The following is a 20,138-nucleotide window of genomic DNA, read 5'->3' as shown; positions in this document are numbered from 1 at the left end:
CGGATCCCCTCCTTCTTCCCGTCACTTCCACCGCCGCTTCCACCCCAAATCCCCCACCGCCGCTCGTTTATATTTCCCCGTTCCCCACACCCGGAGCAACACCAAAGGCGCGTCTCCCCTCTCCCGTCCCCGAGCCAAAATCGAAGACCACGGCCGGAGCCACCTCCCCCTCCCCGACCTCGCGCCCTCGCTACATGGCAGCTACGCGTCTCCACGCCCAATCCGAATCCGACACCCTCAAGAACAACCCCTGCTCCTCCTTCTCCTGCTCTTGTCCCCAACCGCAGCGCGCGCATCTCGATTTCGACGCCGTCCCCGCCGCCGGTTTTCGCTCCTCACTCCGCGCCCTCTCCTGATTCGGGGTCAACCCTCGTCTGACCCTCGCCGCGCGGTTCTTGCGCGGTTGTGGGTTTCTCGTGATTCGTTCGTGGGGACGGCCGATTCGTGATTCCGGTTCTTGCCGCGCGGAGGGTCTCGCCATGGGGAAGAGTAAGTCTTCTACCTGCGGCGGTTCTTGGTTTTGCGGTGCCGATTCTGATCGATTTGGGGGTTTTGTCTTTCCTCGTCATCAGGCAAGAAGAGCAAGGCCCGCGGCGCCGCGGGGGACGACCTCCTGGACAGCAGCGACGCCGACAGCGTCGAGACCTCCTCCACCGCGCTCTCGGATCTCTCCATCTCCTACGCCACCGAGAACGTCAACTCGCACGAGTTCGTACTCGACAAGTACATCGACGCGCTCTACGAGAAGAGGTGCGACTTTCTCTGCTACCATTTCGTTGTGTCTTGTTGTTATTAATATTATCACCACAGACTTCTCCAGCAGTGTATGTAGTATGCCAAGTGTTCTGTAGCGTTTCCTTCGATTAGCGTGTGCTTATTCAAGTAAATTTGTCGTTACGGGTGTAGCATAGTAGCATCACGAATGAGAAGATGGTTTGGCATCTGGTCCTAGTTCACTGACGAATGTTGGATGCAAGAACTTTGTACTCTGGACTCTGACTCCGGTGTTTGGTTTAGTCTCTACAAATTTGGATTGAATGTAAAATGCCATGACGATTCACAAACTGTATTGTCCTGTAACGCATGTTCTTATTTGCTAAATCATACACTAGTGGAGTGTTGTACCAATGTTGAGGAACTCGTTAACCGGTAAGCTGCCTGGTCTGCTGGTTAGTAGGGGATTAATAGGTTGATCGGCTGATTAATCAGCTAATTGGCATCAATCAGCTGCCCAGTGACCCTCGGAGCTGGGATTAATCAGCCAGCTAGCTGATTAATTGCCGATTTCTTGAACAATGTCTGCTACATTGTGAACTTATATGTCAAATTCTACTCTGCAAGCATGTCATAGTTAACTCAGTTATATGAAATCTTACTAGTAACTGTACACCCAGCTTAAATGACCCTTCATGTTTCGATTGGGTACACATTCTACCATTCGATCAGTTATAATATTTTGTTATTGGAACAGGGGGTCTACAAGAGAGGCAGCGTTGGCTTCGTTGGTTGATGCTTTTGAAAGTTTTATGCTTGATGGCCTTGTTGAGAACAAGTAAGTTACTGCATTCCACTAACCAATCTTAATTGTAGCATGTGAACATAATAGCTACTTGAAGTAGAAGCTGTATACATACACCACCGTATTTGTTAGTTCTTATGCACAAAATACTTCACATTTCAAGCTCAAAACGGCATCACTATCTCTTGTCTTAGTACATTCTGTGTCACCATCTTAGCTCACTCTTAAATAGACATGTAATTCTTTTGTCTGAATCCACTCTTTAATTCAGTATAAATTTACTTCCTCCTTTGAAGATATGCTACTCTGCTGAGTCTATTCAATACTTCAATAAAGAAGGGATCTACCAAGGAGGCTTGCCTGGCATCTCGTGCCATTGGTTTGTATCCTGTCCATAAATTTTCCTTCTCCCATTCCTACCTCATTGGGTGTTTGCTAAAACAGTTTTTCCCTGTTGTGTTTTGGACTTGCAGGGTTACTGTCTATTACACTTGGTGCTGGGACTACCTCGCATGAAACAATGGTAGAATCACATCCACAACTTTCTAAGGTCCTTCAAACCTGGTCGGATGCTTCAAAGATGATCTCTGTAAGTGAAGCCTTATCTTTTCTTTTGAATTCCAGATTTTATTTGCATTTTCAGTGATGTGATGTACATGGACTTGTTTTAGGCCCTTGATTGCTTGGCTGTCGTCACATTTGTTGGTGCAACTGATCTCGCTGAAACAGAGTTATCTTTGAAAGCCATGTGGGATGTGATTCATCCAAAATCAGGTTCAAATGTACGTATGGGTGCTATTGATTTCTTATCAGGTTTTATGAACTGATGATTCTTCTAAGAACTGCATTTGAAGTTCTAGGATGACCAAATATGTTTGTTGTTTCCAACTTATCTGCAGGTGGGTACTGTCCGGAAACCAAAGCCACCTGTGTTAGCAGCTGCTCTATCCTCATGGACATTTTTGCTAACAACTATTGGTTCATGGCGGATCAACACTGATAGCTGGAAGGAGTCAGTGATTCTCTCTCCCTTCCTGGTTTTATATTGCAGCATGCATATTCATAATTGCTTATGTTATGTTTCTGCTATTTGCCAGGCCAATTGCATTTCTGTCTACTCTTCTAGGAGCAGAGGATCGCGCTGTTCGAATGGCTGCTGGTGAAGCATTAGCTTTGTGTTTTGAGTTAAAGCTACTTGATGTCTCCGCTTGTGAAGACGATGATGATGACACTGGAGTAGCTGGTACCTCCAAGAGTAAACTTTTTCTGGATATGCAAGCATTGAAAGCCAAAATAGCAGGTCTTGCCTCCAATCTCTCCGCGGAGGCAGGGGGCAAAGGTGCAGACAAGAAAAATCTTTCTGACCAAAGAGATCTGTTCCAACGGATTCTGGATTTTGTTAAGGTCCGGTTCATTTTCATTGTTGTTCAATCTTCAGTTTAGGATCTCTGTTCCGTATTTTGATGGCTATTTGTTTCCAGTATGGCGAGTGTCCTGAAGAATCACTGAAGATTGCTGGAAAACGTGATGTTTTAAGGGTTTCGTCATGGTCCGAACTGATTCAGGTGCCTGCCTTTGTCTTTTTTCTTTCGGTGGTCCTTGAATGCTTGAATTATATATTCACATGTCTTTGCTAAATTTCTCTTGATCATCAGTTGAACTTCTTCAAGCATTTCCTTGGGAGAGGCTTCCTGAAGCATGTGCAGGTAACTATTTTTGGAGTGATTCATTTCTCCACTGTCATTTCTCCTCTGTGCTAGTTTACTTGTGCATGTGACATGATGGCTGTATTTTCTTTACAGGACAATGGACTTCTTCAAGATATCTTCAGTATCAGGACTGATAAGGCTGAATCCCTGTCATCTAGTGACAAGGTAAAACTAAGACACAGAAGGCCTTAATTTGCAATGATGATTACTGTTCTTTAATGAGAATTGTTTGGTCCATGGTATTATGTGCAAAAGGTGAACCAGTGTCAAATGAATTAAGTGTACCCCAAGTGGTCTTGGAATGCTTACATGACTGAAGTAGAAACATGCCAACATCAAAGACAGACACAACTGGCTTAGCCAGGGATTAGGCTAGAGGAAATAAATATGAAGATTTATGGTGGCTGTGTCTTAGGGTATAGGCTTATGGATTCCTATTTATTTTAGAATATGTGACAAATGTACTTTCTTTTTTGGTCAAACTTGTTCTGCTCATGACAAGTTAACGGCTGCTCATGCTCATCAGAACAACTGTGTTGATAGGGCATATACAGTGCAAGGTGCTTATAAAAATAAACTGGTTTTTTAAGCACTAGTGCTTATTTATACAAGGAAAATTCTTAACTAGGCACCTCTCCTATAGAAATAAGCGCTAGTTATTGAGAAAACATTTGGTTTAATTTTGTAAGCACCCCACTAGGCACTTTGCATTGTACATGGCCTTACTGACTACTTGGAGCATCCACATCCCTGTGATAAGTGACTCAAAAAAGTGGGAGAATTCGCTAGCACTGATGTCAAGAAATATTACCTTTCATGCTAAGATCAAAAGGCTTAACACCACTGCTAAGCTTCACACACAGTGCCAATGTTTTCTTCTGATTTAGTAGGTCTTTTATTCAAACGTGAAATGTACCATGTGACGTCTTAGCTTCTGTTGGTGGTGCTATGTGATGATATAAAAATAGCTAAAAGGTGAAATAGAGAAAATGATAATGTGTTCACCTAGCAAGTAATTAGCAAGTAATTCAGTTTTCTAGGGATGCGGGTTAATTATCTCACAATTCCCAGTTTCCGGTATTAGTAAAAAGCCATTTTTATTTAACCTCCAAACCTAGGACTCCTTCTCACAACTTCCTGATGCTGTTTTCTTGGTTCTGAAGGAGAGTGTTTGTTTCTTGTTTTGTTTATGAGTCTATGGTCATCAACTGATAGATTACTGAACTAAAAATATATCAAAAAACACTTGCAGAAAATCTTTAGGTCTGGAGAAGAGAAAGGAAGAGCTCTGAAGCTGAACAAGGATCGTCGCCAGGCACAGGTAATAACAATATCGAGGATATTTTTTTCTTAACGTGAATATCCTAAGGATGCTGATGCTAGGGCCATATGAGTATGCATTTTACTAGTGCATCGACTAACCTTTGATATTTCTCCATGCATTTCAGGAGAGGAAGAACGCTGCTTTGTTCAACGAGTGATAAGGATAAGGAAACACAACCTCATCGGCCTGGCATTTTACTCTTACAGCTAGAATTTATTTATCTGTGTAAACAACTACAGGCAGGGAGTCTACACAGCCTGCTCTATCTTATGATATATTGATGTACTCGAAAAACACTTGGTCGAAATGATGATGATTATTGTTGTTCAGTCCCATATACGTCCACTTGCGAACTAATGTGTCCTTCAAGTTTAGCTGAACCAACGTTCATTGTGCAAGAGATGCTCAAAGGCTCAGAGCGTGCTCCTCGTGCACCTGCTAGCCCGCTGTATGAGAGGGCGTCTGCAGGAAGCGCGGTGGCCGTGATCCCGAAAGTAGTGGCAAAGTCCTGGCAAATCAAGGGCGGCGACGCTGACGAGCCTTGCAACCACTAACAGTCCACCGTGCCGTCTATTAGGCATTGAGACAAAGTCAGAAACATCTGCGGTGATTATACAGATCTTAACGATAGACACATGACCATACACAGCAGGGGGCGCCTTGACCTCATGAGATGGCCGTTTAAATCATCTCAAAACCAAAACCCTAACTGTTCTTTTTTTACCATGTACTATTTGTTAGTATAAAACCAAAACCCTAACAAAACTACTGAAAAATTGCTTTTATTGAAATCTTCACGCATAGATGGAGTTCCCCACTCCTCCCGACACCGGAGGAGGGGGAACCGATCTATGGAGGCGGCCAGGTTTCCGAGCGGCGGCTGTCTTAGCGGGGTAGACTTGTATAGGACACCGGAGGAGGGGGAACCGATGCGGCCAGGTTTCCGAGCGGCGGCTGTCTTAGCGGGGTAGACTTGTATAGGATCAGCTTATTAGGTGAGATCATAGAATCAGTCCATAAAAAATCGTATTTACAAAATGCGAAAAATAGGGAGAAATGTTTACAACATACATATACTCTGTATTTACATATCCAAAAAAATCAGTTCAAAACTCTATCTATATTTAGAGAAATAAAAAAGACAAATTCTGCTGTGAATAGTGTCAACCTTGGGTGAACAGTATTTCACACTATTCACTCTCGGACTTATCTTTTTTGGATCTTTAAATGTAGGTTGAATTTAAAGCAGCAAATTTTTGGTGCTGCATATATAACATAGATGTATGTTGTCACTTTTTTTTTTGAGAATATTTGAACATGTTTCTTGTATTAAAAAATCAATCTCATAGATCCTATATCTAAAGCCAGATCCTACCCAAGTTGTCCCTATAGGACGGGTCCAAAAATAGAACATACACTGTAGAGTTCGAAGTTAACATCGAAGGAGAGCATCCGCAGTTGTGCACAGCTCCATCTTATGCGTACTGCTAATCCATATAACTTTAAAAACTAGGGATGTAGATGAGGCACTATATTATCCTCCAACTGATTACTAATGCGAGTAGTTCCATGCTTGAGCTCAGTGAACTCTTCAACCTCATGCCAGCGTTGTGAAATTGACTGGAAAGCTCATTCAGAAAGACAGTTCCTCAGGCACTTGCTGTTATCTCCTGGTTCATAATTTGAGCTCCTTATCCGATCCATCAGGCACTAAGCAGAGCACTCCACAGTCTAAACTTGGCAGGACATTAAGATCTTAACCAAAGAGAAAGAATGCTGACCTGGGTTCCATATTCATGGTGCCTAACCGGCTGATTCAAGTTAGCCAGGAGATAGAGATGTTGGATTGGCCCAAATTGGTTACTGGATACAACAGGAATCCCATCGTGATGCTTACCGAAAAGGGCCGTGGATGATCCTTGACAGCACTGTGGCTACAACCTTCGTAGTAGAAATTAGCACCAATCTGTCAGTTATTTATGAGACACAGACTGACGGATCAGATCAACCACAGACTAATTGACAGATCTACATGAAAATCTATTTTTTTCTGCCAGAAATTTGAATTGGTCCATGCCCCTGAATTGCTATTTGGTGTCACTTGTTTATTTACAGCCAAGATAGCTGAAAAACTAAATCTAAAACATGGACCTGGAGACAGGGATACAGTATAGGAGCTCATAGGTGGGGTAGAATGGAAAACAAAGATACCAGTCTACCAAGAAACTCAAGGTGCAATTTTCAGATTGGAATTCATGGACTGTAATTCACTAACCGTTTGAGCTAACAGTAACTGACTGAATACGGAGCAAGTTGGGATGTGGCTTTAACAAAATGTCCATCGAGATTGTTTGTCAGATAACTGGTTATCATGAGTAACTGGTACCAGAAATGGTCCTATACCTTTTCGTAACTGGCTTTTGAATCCTTGACTGAAGGGCATATGTTGGAAGGTCAGCTGCCATGACAGTAAAAATTATATTCACCAATAATTACCACAGGAACATTCTCCATCCTTGAAATGATGAAACCGCCTAACATCCCTTACAACAATTTCCCGTCCGACTGCCAGTGACATGAACATCATTGCAGTATGACAATCACCACATATTTTCAAGTTTTTAAGAACTGTAACTGTGGCTCCAAGAGGCAATTTTAGAAGTCCAAAACTAACTGCCAGTTTCTCACTGTGTGCGGATAGTGCATATTCCTTCTGATGGGGTGCCATGTCTTGCAGCACAAACTTTGTATCAGGGACATATCCCAGCTTTCTCATCTTAGCACCAACCATTTCAAGGAACTTGTAGACTTCATGCGCTTCCGGATGTTTTGTATCACCGACAAGAAACACGTGGACTTTGTTTCCAACTTCTATCCAGCTGCACCCAGGCTCCTTCTTCACCCCACGATCACGCATTAGCTTCCTTACTCTCGCAGCATCAACCCAGCGTCCAGCAGCTGAATATGTGTTGGACAGTAGTATGTATGTGCCATCATGCTGTGGTATCATCTCATAGAGCTGATCTGCCGCATACGCACCAAGATCCATATCTCCACTAGTCCGACAGCCAGAGAGAATAGCCTCCCAAATGGCTGGGGTAGGCTCAAAAGGCATTGTCTTGATCAAATCCCTCGCTTCTCCAATTCTTCCAGCCCGGCCAAGCAAATCTATCAGCCGGGCATAGTGATCTTCTCCAGGGCTAATGCCAAAGTCTCTTTTCATGGACTCAAAATATTGAAAGCCTTCTTCTACTAAGCCAGCATGATTGCAGGCGGTCAAAATTGTGAGGAATGAAATCCAATCAGGATGTATGCCTCTAGCAACCATCTTGTCAAATAGTTCAAGTGCCTCTGTACCGTATCCATGCTGCCCAAGGGCTGAGATCATGGCATTCCACGAGACAGAGTCAACATTGGGCATCACAAGGAACACAAGACGAGCATCTTTCACAGCGCCGCATCTAGCATACATGGTCAGCAGTGCGTTTCCCGCAGAATTGCTTGCTTCGAAACCACACTGCACAATATGTGCGTGGAGCTGCTTTCCATGCTTCAGCGCCCCAAGTTCACCACATGCAGCTACCGCACCAGCGTAAGTGTAATCACATGGCTTGACATCCTCAGACCTCATCTGGTTAAACAGCTTCAGAGCATCTTCTGCAAGCCCTCCATGAACATATCCTGATACCATCACCATCCACGACAACTCACTTTTATACGGCATCTCCTTAAATACCCTAGCTGCAATGTCCAAGCAACCGCACTCAATATACCCTGACAAAATGGTGTTCCAAGAAACTACATCCTTAAAACTCATACTGTCAAATATCTTTGCAGCAACATAAATCTTCCCGGACTTTGAGTATAAGGTGACCAACGCATTGTTAACAGGCAACGCTGCCTCAGGAGCAAAATCTGGCTGCAACCGAATGAACTGCCCGTGGACAGATCTCCCGTGCGGAAAGAAGCCGCCATTTGCACAGGCACTCAGGACGCTAGTAAACGTGAACTCGTCAGGCGGTATCCGTTTCGACACCATCTTCCTGAAGAGCTCAAACGCTTCCGCATGCATTCCCGATTGGACATACCCTGAAATCATCGCATTCCACAAGACATCGAACTCGCCATCAACCTCTTCAAACGCTGATCTAGCAGCATGGACATCGCCTTTCCTGACATAGCCCACGAGTATAGTGGTCCACGTGAGCACGTCTTTAGCCGGCATTTCGTCAAGCACCTTCCGCGCGTCCCCGGCCACCTCAGGCGCATCGCATTTCATGTACAGAGCAATGAGCGCGTTGGACACGGATAGGACTGCCCCGGTGCCCACTCTGAGGACGGAGCCGTGCAGCTGCGTGCAGTGCGATGCCGCGAGGTTGTGCATCTGGCCGGCGGCGCTGAGGAGCCCGGTGTAGGAGTAGTCGTCGGGACGGCGGGAGTCAGAGGCGAGCAGGGAGCGGAAGACGGAGATGGCGGGCGCGGCGAGGGAGGCGCGGGCGAAGGCGGAGATCATGGCGTTGTGGAGCACGGTGTCTCGGCGCGCGAGCGGGACCGAGTCGAAGAAGGAGACGGCATCGGGGAGGCGGCCGGCGATGGCGTAGGCGGAGACGAGAGACGTCGCGGCGATGGGGCCGGGTTCGGAGCGGAAGAGGATGGCGGGGGTGGCGAGGTCCGGGGAGATGGTGTAGAGGTGGAGGAGGCGGAGGGTGAGGTGGGGGTGGGACGGGTTGTGGAGGAGTGCGGCGGTGAGCAGGCGAGCGTGCAGGCAGCGGAGGGCGCGAAGGAAGGAGGAGGGGGCCGTCGGGACAGGGGAGTGGCGCGCGGCGAGGTTGCGGAGGAGGACGGAGCATTGGTAGGGGAGGGAGGCGACGGCTGGAGGCGGCGGCGGCGGCCGAGGCAGCATCCCTCGTCCTCGTTGTTAGGCGGTTCAAATGGCAATGTGCCACGGGGTTTTTGTGTAGGTTTATGCGTTCGCCTCGTTCTGAACTCTGAATAACATTTCTTTTTTTTGAAGTAAACTCTGATGAATATTGATTACAGAGCTACCGATTTTTTGGGCCTGCCAAAATTTGAACAAATAACTGAGCATGAAGCCAGAACTTTTGTACCATCGCTATTCTGAAATAAGTGCCTCAACATTATTTAAATGCAGATGTATCCTACACATCGAAATGCGTTAAAATACATCTTTATCTAGGTAAAGGTGAGTTAATTATTTTCGAATGTAGAGACTATATCTTACCTCCACTTTAAAACATAGCACGCAATTTACTATTTAAAGTTTAAACACGTGCTTTGACCAGTAAATACCGTACGAGCAACTCAACCAAAATATATGTTTCGACAATAAAAATATGGCTTATATTTAAGAACGAGTGGACTATAAGGCGGAGACATCGTTGTAGGATAATAGGCGATCTTGTTAGCTGAACGACGAATATCGAAGCTTTAGAGTAGGTGTACGCTTCCAGCCTATTTTCTGGATTCCTCTTAATGAATCAAAACAACACAAGATACCATGTGGAACCCCTTTATCTTGCCACTTCCCTATCCAAGTGAGTTAAGATCACTTCTTTAAATGGTTGCTTTCGGTCTCGAAGATTCCTTCAACTTCTAAAGGCAGGTAAATATTACACACCTAGACGGCTAGACTTAGGGCTTCCTTGTTGGTCCAAGCAGTGCCAATTCTTTTCCTTTGCCTGAAACCTCTCATTTGTCTATACTTGCATGAAAAAAACCATAAAGCCGGTGGAGAACTAGTGTACTCAAAGCATTATGGTTCATGTGGCCGCATCTCTCTCCTCTGCACACCCTCTTTCTCTCAATTTGATGTTGACGCTGCCTATGATCTTTGTTGTCTATACAACTTAATTATCCAACCCTATGTAGCTCGGTAGCTGGTTTTCTTTTGATCATGCAATTATATGTTGTATATTAGTTGGCAAAAATTGGTCCAGGTTTTGCTTGAAGCAGGACCATATGAGCTCGGGAGAAAAAAAATGTCTAGGTTGTCTAACCCTATGTTTTTCGTGCTTGGACTCATTTCTTATCGAAAATTGGTCCATGTTTTGCTTTTAGCTCTTCATGGTTCTAGTAAAAAATATGGAATTATCGCTTGCATAGTTCTGCTTTCTCATGGCCCATTTTTCTAAGATTTGTTTAATTTAGTATAATGTACATTTGGGATACACATATGATTCAGTTGAATATACTTTACTTAGGTCCAAACATAATTTGTGGAAGTAGAATTATTTTTTTCGTCACTGGGATGGCCACACGTCTTGAATAACTAAAAACTTGACCAAATATTAAACTACTCCTAAATTTTGAGGTCACACTATTTGGGCAGGTTACCAATTTTTTTCTAAATTTTATGCTTTAGGGTTGTTTGGTAATATGTTTCAATAAAATAAATTGCACAAGGCTTGGTCCCTTTTTGTAGGAAATAAAACGAAGTCCTACTCAAAATGAGAAAAAATATATTAGTTACGAAACCGTGATAATAGGTTTTTTTAGAACAACCCGCCACCTTTACTTTATTCAAATAGTATATAATTCATACAAACACCTCCAGGTGGAGTTTGGAACCACACATACCGGCCTGGGCGGATCCAAGCGTGGGATCTAGCCCAGCTCAAATGCTATTCACAACGAAGAAGGAAATTTGGGCCTGGGTCTGAGGCTACAAGCCTGTATATGCTATAAAAAAGTTAGTAGGACTTGCGAAAAGTGTCTTTAACACATGAGCACCAGTGTGCTATAAAATTATATTATTTGAATTTCAAAAAAATTGAAATTAAATACCTACATACATATAAATATTCCGAAGATACAGTAAAAATTTTGGAGAAAAATATATTATATTTTGAGCTATTTAAAAAAGATAAATTTCTGACAAATATACGTTACTATACGTACCCACAAATTTGTTTTTTCTCCTGTAGCTCAAAATACAATGCAACTTGTAGTGAAACTTCTCACGAGTATTCGGAACATATATGTGTATTCATGGAATAAATGTGATGATTTTTTAAAACATAGATACATAATTTTTTAATATTTTAAAAACTGAGAGCACTGGTGCTCATGTGCACCAAATACTCACTCGTAGGACTTGCTAGTATATACTTGTTTGCGCAAATCCTTTCAGTCCACCTTAGGCTTAGGCTTTGTTTAGTTCTCTCGTATTTTCACCTTCAAGAGGCTTCAGGATGGCAGGGTCTGGTGTTCACCCAATTCCCTCTGATTTTCTTAAATACTCTTCTCTAAAAATACATTCCTACGATGGAGAGTATTTAATCTAGCAAAAATATGAGGATTTATGAGAATATCCGAAATTAACCCGTCTAAATCCGAAAAAACAAACGGAGTATCAGGGATTATTCAGGAATCAAGATAACATCCCCCATAAATACACTAGAAGTAAACAAGTTCCAAATAAGCATAGCTCGAACGTTTTACGGAGTGTTCCTGTCCCACTATGCATGTCGACGGCGATACATAACCAGCAGTCCATCCACGTGTGTCCATGTCGATCGCCGTGATGATTGTTGCTGGACCGAATGAATCTAACGTTGTATATGATGCCCCCCATAGGGGGCCTCACAGCGATTTGAGATGGTAGCCGTTGGATGGTACTTCAAAGCGAATCACGTCCGTTCATTCGTTTTCACCGCACCATATAAATGGGCCAGCCCAAAGTAAAAAAACCCTAGCCGCCTCTCCCGGATGCGACGCTCCCGTCCCGGTGGCCGGCGCGAGCGCGGCCTCGGTCCTCTCTCCCGTCATCCTCTCCCTCGTCGGTCTCGCGCACCTGCCGTGCGCCATCTCCGTCACCGGCGCGTGCGAGTTGGTGCTCTCACTCCCGACTCCTCTCGCTCAACGGGAGGAGCACAAGCTGCACCTCTCGACCATCACCACGGACACATACGGCAACGGCCCGAGGTAAGATGGCGTTAGCCTCACCTAGGTCACTCTTGTCCTCCCCTATTCCTCTCCCCATGGCTGAGCCGACGATGCTCGCTGCACTCCTTTTTTATCCTCCAAGGTGGTCAACGGGAGAAGGGCAGGGCGCCGCGGCGGCTGACCTCGCATCTCGGCTCCATCCGACCTCGCCGCAAGGGCCAAGGGGCTTCTTGCGGGCTCCTCTTTTTTAGATCCCTACAACATATCGTGTCTTTGTGTGTACAGATTCTCTTTTATATGCTTACAGATTGTTTGACGAGAATTCAACCATGCCACAGGGAAAGATTCTTCTATGTAATGTTTATGCTCCATTGGTACTCTTAAAAAATATAGCTCAAGCAAACAATGATAGGTTGAGTAGTCTTTCTAGCTGTTCAAAAAAAATTCAATTTAGGTATGGAGATATTGAAGAAGATCAAGAGGTTTCTAAAATACATATGTGCTTTACAAAACAATGTGATTTCCTCTTGTGATGTATGGCTAGACCATGTGTGTACAATGCACGACATCTTATTTTTCAGATACTCTATTTGAACTAAGGAATATTATGTTCTCTAAATTTTGTCGATTAGTATCTGACATATCTTAATGATGGTCATATGCATCAAATGGGAAGGGGATAGATGGGCTCCAGTTCCCATCTCTGTTCTGGCCCCGGCATATGATGTGCAGCAGCAGAAATCACCTGATAATTGAATTTTGCTAGATACGCTGCATCTTTGAAATCACCTAAGGTTAATGAGCCGCTTTTGTTTTTTTTTTATGTTTGAAGGCACAAACTTTGGCCTATATTGAGTGCTTTGGTCAGCTTACATGTGACAGCGAGCAATTCCTGAAGCATGTAGCTCAGCTACCATATCTCTTAGCATGATTTTGTATTTTCTGTGGTAAAATCTATATTGAATCTTTTGACCATCTGACCTTCACCTTTGCTTCTGTGCAGCTCATTCAGAGTTGATATCCATAAAAAAATGTTTGGTTGCTCAAGTTTTAAGTAATATATGACTTCTGGTAAGTGGTAATTACATGTTATACTACAGGCATTTCGGGAAAAAAATTGACACCTATTTTTGAATAGTGTACAGCAACTTGTGTTCTTCTTCACCCCGAGCATGACCATGTTGTTGTACTCCAATTCATTCACGCATCATAGATGGGGTACTGAGTTATTGTAGGTATGGTTCCCCATTCAATTCCTTAGTTTTTTTATTTAGCCAAACTTCGAGGTGAAGCCATTAAGTACTGGTTACTTCTGATTCTCTCGCTTGATGTTGGTTGAAGTGTTGTTGCTCATAGAGTGTCCTTTTGGCTGCAGAACAAAGTACTCACAGAAGGGAGCCTTGGCCGGTTGAGAATTTTTTTGAGTTTTAACTCACCACAATAGGCTAATCTTCAAAGTTGCAGAATTGAGTCCCTCACAAAGCAGTTTTTTTCCTTCGGATCTTCCAGCAGAACGTAAGAAATATGTAGTTATTTTGTATGTCTGTTTTAACGGGGTTAGGGATTAAATCGATGTTCTTCTTGCTGATGGTATGCAACTTAATATATTTGTTATATAATTGTGGTCCATTGCAGCTCAAAAAATTTGTTGGACACATGTGTGGGTGCTTTATCTTGATTTGATCTCAGTTTTTTTCAACGACTTATATTTTAGTTGATATTTTTAAGAACCAGTTCAAGGTCAATTATTTAAAAACTTGGGTTGCCTTATTGGTTAAACCTTACTATTGCATCTTTCGTTATCATGAACTATATTACTTCAATGGCTAGGTAGTGTGGATGACGGATCTTTCGGCCTCTTTTTCGTTGCGGCGGAGCTCTTAATAAGTACTCGTATTGTTATATCCCGAGAGATTAACCGAGCAAAGTAGTGAAGATGATGTTTTTTTCCTACAGCCTTTATTGTTTCCTGAAGTTCCTTGTCTGTAGTAGTTGTGGTATCCTTCTATGCGGTTGTGGCCTCATGCCACGTGCTTGCTTTGAAATTTGTTTTCGAATTATCTTTTCAGTTTTGTGCATGTTTTCCTTCTTACTAAAAACTAAACAATAATCGTTATAATTTGGTTATATGGTTAACCAAAATTTTGGGAGGAATGGAGATTGCATCTTCTCTTTATGATTGGTGTGCCCTAATTCCTTATATAGACTGTTCTCACATGAACATTGATATTACCACGGTTGTATTCTTGATAAACTCTTGTGTTGAACATACTGTTGAATAATGCTTTTGTTAGTATTGTTGCAGAGCTCGCAACCGATGTGTTTGACATGTATAATAGATACCTTGCCTACTTTTATGTTAAATTCCAGCCTACCAAAGATTATCTTGAGCTCTGAACTCATGAAATCCTGCTTGGCCAGGTTTCCGTTCGATTTGAATGGGGAGATACACTCCATATTACCTCTACATGTCATTGATTTTTCGTCAAGATATCAGCCTTGGACTCTGCTCTGAGATTGCCTCTGCAATGCTGAGCCACGACCGGAGGCTTGCAGTGGTGGTGTGGTCACTGGTCTGACCCTGGCAGGGTGTCTAACACTGGCGATCTCGCCATCTCTATACAAGCCTGAGGTAAACAAGGCCTCCCTGCCCTCGAGCTGACTTAGGATGTACATCTGCAACCTCAGGTTGAAGCCGTATCACCAAGGTGCAGCACAGTGGCTGCGTGTAGTGAGCAGCCTTTGAGGAAACTCAAGCACACTTGCCCCTTCTATTGCAGATCTAGAGAAGTGTTCTGTTTGCAGCATATAAATTTCTTCTTGTATTAATTTATTGACGAACAGTAGGTGCACATCAGCATGCAATGTTGTTTTCAGTAACCAGACTTCCATACTCTGCATTTATAAGCGTTTCCATTGATCTGGCTTTCCCATCTACACTTCTTCCTCTTAGTTAATATTGGTTCTCTCTCTGCAATTGAAATGTACTGCTATATATGTTGTAGGACTGCAAACCTGGCATAATTTAGCTTTCTCTTAATGTTTCCTTTAGATTTACTTCCATTCTCTGTTATATTACAAACCCTACTTAAGCTTGATCGCAGTTACTTATTTTCTTGCATTTAGCTTTCTTTTAATGTCTCCATTAGATTTACTTCCACGGTATTCCTTTTTAAGATGCTATTGCTTCCCAGAATTTCATAGTTGTCCTGTTAGATACTTTGGGTGATATCACTGGACATTGTTGTTTGAATAAAGATCGTGTTGCTCGACCTCGCTGCGACCATGAGGTGATGCGATGTGCTACCGCTGCTGGTGAGAACCAACAGGAAGAGCGAGAAAGCCGAAACGAGAGGGAGGAGTGGTGAAAAAAAGAGGATTGGCGGAGGAGGAAGAGACCTCGGCGGCGTGCTTGGAGCTCCACGATCCCATCCGTACCCCTCTTTGTCCGGCTGCGGAAGGAGGGCTTCGATGGCGTGTCTTCTCTCTCTCCGGCCGAAGGGCGAGGTAGATCCGACGGTGATGAGTGTGATGTTGCTGCAGCCACAACTCGCTGCTTCTCTACCTCTTTTCCATCTTCGTTTTTGTTTTGTTTATGCAAGTGCAAATTAAATTTCAATATGTATGGTTTCTTGTTCAGGAAATGGATGAGCAATGAGTTGAAAGCAAAGGTCGGAAAGGGACTAATATTATCAACTTCACGGTGTACATCTGGTATTTGTCCTTTTTTCTCATCTGTTGTATTGTAAATAGTTACATACTGAATATCTAATATACATACAAGCTAATCAGAGGATGGGAGATATGAACATTACTGCACTATTGTACCTTTAAATTTTATAATAATGATGTGGCATGTTCGAGAAAAAGTATCGACAGGTTGAACAATGCTTGGTGCAGGTGGATTTCTAGGGAAATTTGGTGGATAAGTGATGACCCACAAGTATAGGGGATCACAACAGTCTTCGAGGGAAGTATTACCCAATTTATTGATTCTCCATATTTCCATATGGTCCTTTTACAATTTGAACTTAGATACAATGTTCTTTTAGTTTTTATCACCGGGAATTCTACCTACGGCGTGCATAACAGAAAGCTTGTGCATATATAGAGAACGTGGATTTTGAGATATTTATACATAACAGCTTCTTGGTATCATAACTTCCAGTCTCTCTTACTTTATGGTTGCAATAATGCATATATAGGTCAATAGGTGGTAATAACGAAGAAGGGTTTGAATATGAGTGCATCTACCACTGAATGGTGCTTCCATTGCAGCTGGGGCACCTTCTATGACAGGTTACTGTGTTGGAAGGTGCAATCAGTTTAGAACCAAGGATTGTTTAAGCATCAACCTTAAAATCAGTACTTTCAGTTATTTGTATGTGATGGTTATGTTTTATCAAAACCACATATGTTTATTCACATTTCAGGCTATGTTCTTGGAAAGATGAAAATAAAGGCTTGCATGAGTTGTATCTCTTAATTTCCCTGTAACTACTCTCTCAATTATTTATACATGGAGATAGCAGGTGGTTGTGAAATTGAATCTTTTTTGTTTTACCTTTCAGTCTTTCTCCGACCCCGGGCTAGAGGATTTTGTTTCTTGATGCACCTAAAAATAAGAAGTTCATAGCAAATTAGGTATCATATATGCACCTTCATTTTCATTGCATCCCATCTTCTGATATAAATCTCGATCCGTTACTTTTGTAGGTCCGTGTGATTGAATAGTTGACCGGCTTAGGCAGGGTGTGATTGATTATTGCTGCCTCTCTATCTTTTGAAAGACGCTATTTCTTAGGTCTTGAAATGTACGTGTGTGCATTCCGGAATTTTTAATGCGCTCTTCCCTTTTTGTTATGGAGAACTAGAAACTCGCTATGCCTATAATGCCTTACGCTCGGTCTATTTTTTAAGTAAAGATAATTTCATTTTTTCCTGCATTATTTTTGTTCAAATAAATGTGAACTTGGGACTGAACAGTGGCAATGACCGGGCATAGCTCAAGAAATATGCTGTAGTTTTCATATCCATATTTGTGGTTGTTGAGGATCGATTAAATCTCAGATTTCATATAGCCGATGATTATTAGGTGCCTGGTATCAACGTGTTCTGTCAAAACATAGTATGACCGTGTTTGCTTGTGTTTTTTGTACCAGCTTTCTTATTTGGGGTTATACAACAGGAAGCAATGGAGACATGCATATCGCTAGCTCGAACAAGACCGTATTGCTACTCATGGTACCGATGGGTTCAGGCCCTTGCTTCTAGCAGGTTCCAGCAGACACATGCACATCGTCGTTGTATGACTGGTCAAGAAGGGAGATGCAGGGGAAGGTGTTAATTTTTATCTTTATTTGGCTCTACCATATTGTTGGAGCGAGGCATGCAATTGTGCCTACGGATTTGTCGATTTCAGTACTTCATTTTGGTTTAATCAACTAATCTTTCTCCTGCGTGAGCACAACATGGCAGTGATGAACAGATGCAGTCAACGACGTAGCATCGACGGCGAGCGACGACCTGACCAGGCAAGTCAATCCCCTCCAGTATCCCCTCTCCTCTTACTATCTCTCTGTGGGCTGCCGACGCGGCAGTTGCAGACTCGATGGCGTGCAACTTCTTTGTGGCTGCAAAGCTAGCTTATTTTTGCAACCTATCCGGATCGATTAGATGTTTATACTCACTTCATTGTAAGGATGTATTTTTTACTCACCGTTGTGCATTAGGGCTTCATCATCGATCGCAAGGGAAGATTAGCTTAATTATTGAGTACCTCAAAGAGAAATCAGAGTGAACACACTCTTTCCAGGTGAGGACATTCGGGAGTGCCTTCTAAAATTATATTAGATGGGTTGTAAAAAAGATGGGTTTCAGCTTCCTAAATATGTGTAGTACTTGCATTTATCTGTTTTCATTAATTCTTGCACATCTGGTTACTATTCAGCATAGTAGGTTTTGCATATCATACCGTTCCAGCCAAAAAAAAATTATTGCAGCTAACGTTTTGTATCTGATGAAAAGGTTAGTTGGTCGGTGGTTAACTTCTTCATTGAATGACTAAGTGCAAATCTTCTTTTCAGAGGTACTTTTTTTTTGCATCTCTAGAGACTATGGCTGTTTGTTGCCTTACACTAATTTTCCTAATTTTCGTAGCTATACATCCTCGGTCTAATTAAGCACTTTTAGATAGTTAGTACATTTCCCTTTCTATCACTTATTTGTGCATTCTTATATTTTGTGTTATAATTATGTGTTCCTAGAACAGAAAGTTACAACTATATGGATATTGTGTTCATCTAAAAAGGAATAATACAATTCACCACTGATTCCATTATATCTTCACTTCTTCAGATTAATTGCATATATATATATATATATATATATATACCTCCAATATTTGTGTTTTACTGCTTAATATGATTAGCTAATTTGCTATATGTTTAACTTCTATTTCTTAGTATTCACATGGTATATACTAATTAATGTTTGCCCTTCGTTTTTGCTACTTATGTAACTCGGAAGGTTTGATGTTCTCTCATGCTAGCCGTTCGGACTACTCCCATTTATTCGCACGAGTACAATACACTTATGGTGAAATTCGGTAAGGCCTTTTATACTTGTTTTAGTAGTCAAGCATGGTTCGAGATGCATTATACTTTGAGTTTATTTTTCGTTTCGGTTGTCATCAACACATATGTCACTATTTCTTCATCGTGTGCTAGGTAAGGAACCGTATCACGGAGTAATTGACTCTTCTCTTTTTATTCCGAGCATAGTCTTTTCCCAATCCTGTTTATATCTTTTACTTTAGTAAACGAAATGGTTGCGACAAGGTCTTTTTGTTCCAGACATCATCTTTTCCCAAACCTGCTTATATTAAACCAAAAGATCGCATATATGCTTGCTGCAACGGTAGTGGTCCAGTGATTGAAGTGATTTTCACAATGAATGCTTTCCGTTGTATTTATTTGAGTGATACGGAATGTGAGGAGCCTATAGTTTCTTACGAGGCGGAAAGTCGGGTGTTTTTTTTATGACAAGTATGTTTAAGTGCGGATTTAATTGTTTTGTTGAAGGACAGTTTCTTTTATTCAGTTTTGATATTTTGGATTTACCGTGACGAGTATTTCATGGGCTGCTTGGCATTTCTACCTAACTAATTAGACTGCATAATTATATGAGTTTTGGATTAGTGCCATAAGTATTTTTTATTTCTTCCTTTTGGTACCAAATTCGTGGTTTATCCGCCAATTTTCCATTTAATAATCGGTTGCTCGACACTTCAGCTTACTTGCTTTCATACGGCTAGCTAATGTGCCTTTTATAGTTCTTCACTTGTATCATGGGATTGACATGCTTTCCTTTTACTGGATGTACACATGATTGGCGCATTGAGGAGGCTTAGGATCTTACAAGAATGGTGTATAATATTTGCTAATATTTTTTTTCTTATTTGTGTTCTAAAGTGGAACAGATAGGATATTTTTTGTATGTTTTTGTTCTTCACTTCTAGAATCTCATGCCTTACCTGAAAAGACGCTTTCCCTTGGTGTTGGACTACAGATCAAGAAATATTGATGCTGATCAAAAAGAGGAAGGCAGTTGCTATACAATAAATTGCCTCTGGTTAGTTCTCATTCTTTACTATTATCTTCGATCCTTCAAAGCCACTACG

At 42.2% G+C, this 20,138-nt stretch overlaps 2 protein-coding genes across 2 annotated transcripts; one reads left to right on the top strand and one right to left on the bottom strand.

Moving 5' to 3' along the window:
* Positions 1 to 303: 303 nt before the first annotated feature.
* LOC124675049 (interferon-related developmental regulator 2-like) lies at positions 304 to 4,881 on the top strand. Its single transcript, XM_047211111.1, has 13 exons — positions 304 to 489; positions 573 to 750; positions 1,472 to 1,552; positions 1,816 to 1,898; positions 1,993 to 2,108; positions 2,191 to 2,301; positions 2,419 to 2,531; positions 2,617 to 2,923; positions 3,001 to 3,084; positions 3,175 to 3,225; positions 3,322 to 3,393; positions 4,481 to 4,549; positions 4,677 to 4,881. Exons 1-13 carry the CDS (start codon positions 480 to 482, stop codon positions 4,707 to 4,709), a joined length of 1,308 nt encoding a protein of 435 aa, XP_047067067.1. The 5' UTR covers positions 304 to 479; the 3' UTR covers positions 4,710 to 4,881.
* A 2,080-nt stretch (positions 4,882 to 6,961) lies between these two features.
* Positions 6,962 to 9,455, bottom strand: LOC124672748 (pentatricopeptide repeat-containing protein At1g25360-like). Its single transcript, XM_047208922.1, has one exon. The coding sequence runs from the start codon at positions 9,453 to 9,455 to the stop codon at positions 7,035 to 7,037; it is 2,421 nt and encodes an 806-aa protein (XP_047064878.1). The 3' UTR covers positions 6,962 to 7,034.
* Positions 9,456 to 20,138: the final 10,683 nt, after the last annotated feature.

Source organism: Lolium rigidum, chromosome 7 (genome assembly GCF_022539505.1).
Source record: "Lolium rigidum isolate FL_2022 chromosome 7, APGP_CSIRO_Lrig_0.1, whole genome shotgun sequence".
NCBI classification, from domain to species: Eukaryota; Viridiplantae; Streptophyta; class Magnoliopsida; order Poales; family Poaceae; genus Lolium; species Lolium rigidum.
Note: the sequence above shows the minus strand (reverse complement) of the source record. Positions and strands in the feature narration are given on the sequence as shown.